Raw genomic sequence first — 2158 nt, 5'->3', positions numbered from 1 at the left:
CCCCGAGGTGTAGACTAACCAGAGCAGAGGTGACTGGGAAGAGGCCTATGGACAGCTTAGGGGTGGTGGGGAGCCTGGGCTTTGTCCCAGGAGCCACTGGAAGCCCTTAGGGGCTCTGGGCTGGGAAGGGACGAGTAGGGAGACTCTGCTGGCTGCTGTGGGGATGTCCCCGCCCCACCCCAGCACATTGCTAGGAAACCATCTCCCAGGCTTGCTGTGGCCACAATCCCCGAGGCCAGTCCCTCTTCACGGAGGCCAGCCAGGAGGAGGCCTCGGCGCCCTGGCTGTTCATTCCTGCCCTGTGCTGATGGGACAGGGCAGGTCACCTGCTGCAGCTTCCATTGTTTGTCCTCACGGAAGGCGAAATGCAGCAGCTGGTTGTTGCGGGGCATCTTCAGGTTCACATCCTGCCGAGTGGGAGCGTGAGCTACGAATCACCTCCTGCTTCCGGTCACCCAGAGCCCTCAAGCCAGGGCAGAGGTGAGGGGTGGCAGACCTCAGCTGCCCACGGGGCAGAGGGCCTCCCAACACTGTGGTATTTGCAGGGTGGACAGTGTGGTCAGGAAACAGGAAGTCAAGCTCAAGGGGAGCCGCAAAGAAACGAAAGGGAAAAGGGGAGAAAGGGGAAGGGAGAGAGGAAGGTGGTGGTGTGGTGGCAGGCAGTGCGCTCGGCTGTGGAGGAGAGGCCCTCCTGCACCTCGGTCCCGGGCCCAGGGTCGGGCCAGACTGGAGCTCTGAGGCTGGTGAGTCAGCGAGGACCTGGGGCCAGCCTGCTCCTGCCAGTGCCCATGCTTCATTGGGCCCAGACCCCTGGTGAGCCGAGCGCAGAGCAGCCCTTCCCACGCCTCTCACTGGACCCGCACGCCAAACCACACAGATCTGGGGGTTGCTGTCATTTCACAAATGAGGGAACTGAGGCCCAGAGAGGTCAAGGGTCTTCCCCAGAGTCATGCAGTTGGCTGGTGGTGGACCCCCACCCAGGCAGGATGGGAGGGGGAGGCTGGGGCACTCACCGCCTGGCTGAGGGCGTCGCCTTGCAGAGTCAGCACACCCTTCACCTGGTCTGTGCTGTAACATGCGGAGGTCAGAACAGCACCTCCTGCCCCCACACTGCTGGCCCTCTGAGCTGCTGCTCTGGCAGCCCGAGAAGGAACCACGCTGCTCCCCCACCGCCTGCGACTCAGGAGCCCAGTCCTGGTTCATGCAGCCCAGGCTCACCCACAGCTGCCCAGGACGAAGTTCTCCTGCTTGGTTGGCCCCTCAGTGCCCGAGCCCGGCAGAGTGAAGCGGAGAGAGGCCTCCTGCAGAGTGGAGGGAGCTGAGTGAGGCTCAGGCGAGGCCCGCCCAGTGCTCCTTCCAGAATTCCCTCCATTTCCAGGTGGGCTGGGAGGACCAAGGTGGGCTCTCCTCACCTGGCACCTGGGCTTGGTGGGGGGCACAGTAGGCCTACCCAAGCCTCCAGGGCCTCTCCCCAGCCTGAGGCTCAGGGGCTGAGTTTGGTGCCTACTCATTCCAAATTCCTAGTGCCTACGGTGTGTCCAGCCAGGGATTTGGAACAGACTCAAGGGCTCAGGGGCTCCCGTTTAGTGAGGTGCTGGCATGGAGGGGGCAGGATTTCTGGGAGCAGTAGTCATGGTAACCCACAATTCTGGGCCACACCAGGCACTGCAGTGGAGGGATTTCAGAGTCAGAGCCACCACAGCCCTGGAGGGGGGCACTACCATCTCCAGTTTGCAAATGAGGAAAGGGAGGCCCAGAGAGGTGGAAGAACTTGCCTGAGATCAGTCACACTGCTAGGGAGAAACAGGGCTCAGGCTCTCAGATTAAACGTCGTCCAACCCACCCAAGCCCAGCCAAGGTCGGCCGAGCCCTGGGGCAAATCCCAGGCCCCTCCTGAGCCCCTTTTCAGGATTCGGAGCCCCCTGCGCCCACAGCTGCTCGTGTGCTTAGGGTAACAGTGCTCGTATCCCGGGCTAGAGTTCACCACCTAGGAGCGGACCTGGTCTGAACAGCAGGAGCTCGGACGCAGCCGCCGGGTGACTGGTGGGAGCTGCCGCGCGAGAGAGGAAGGGGTCGGCGCGCCAGGCAGAGGCCGAGGCCGGGTCGCAGGTGGTGGGGCGGGCGGCAAGTCGCCTTACCTTGAGGATGTCCTGCAGCT

General features: G+C 63.3%; 1 protein-coding gene across 1 annotated transcript in view; it reads right to left on the bottom strand.

Annotated features, from left to right (window-relative positions):
• The window catches only part of ROGDI (rogdi atypical leucine zipper), a gene marked incomplete at its 5' end in the record, with an annotated part of 11627 nt that extends 9469 nt beyond the window's left edge, over window positions 1-2158 (bottom strand). Inside the window, 4 exon segments of the mRNA XM_014589147.1 lie at window positions 327-407; window positions 1014-1068; window positions 1219-1301; window positions 2139-2158. Coding sequence (XP_014444633.1) covers window positions 327-407; window positions 1014-1068; window positions 1219-1301; window positions 2139-2158 — 239 coding nt within the window.

This window comes from Tupaia chinensis, unplaced genomic scaffold, assembly GCF_000334495.1.
Source record: "Tupaia chinensis unplaced genomic scaffold, TupChi_1.0 Scaffold000042_2, whole genome shotgun sequence".
Taxonomy (NCBI): Eukaryota; Metazoa; Chordata; class Mammalia; order Scandentia; family Tupaiidae; genus Tupaia; species Tupaia belangeri.
Note: the sequence above shows the minus strand (reverse complement) of the source record. Positions and strands in the feature narration are given on the sequence as shown.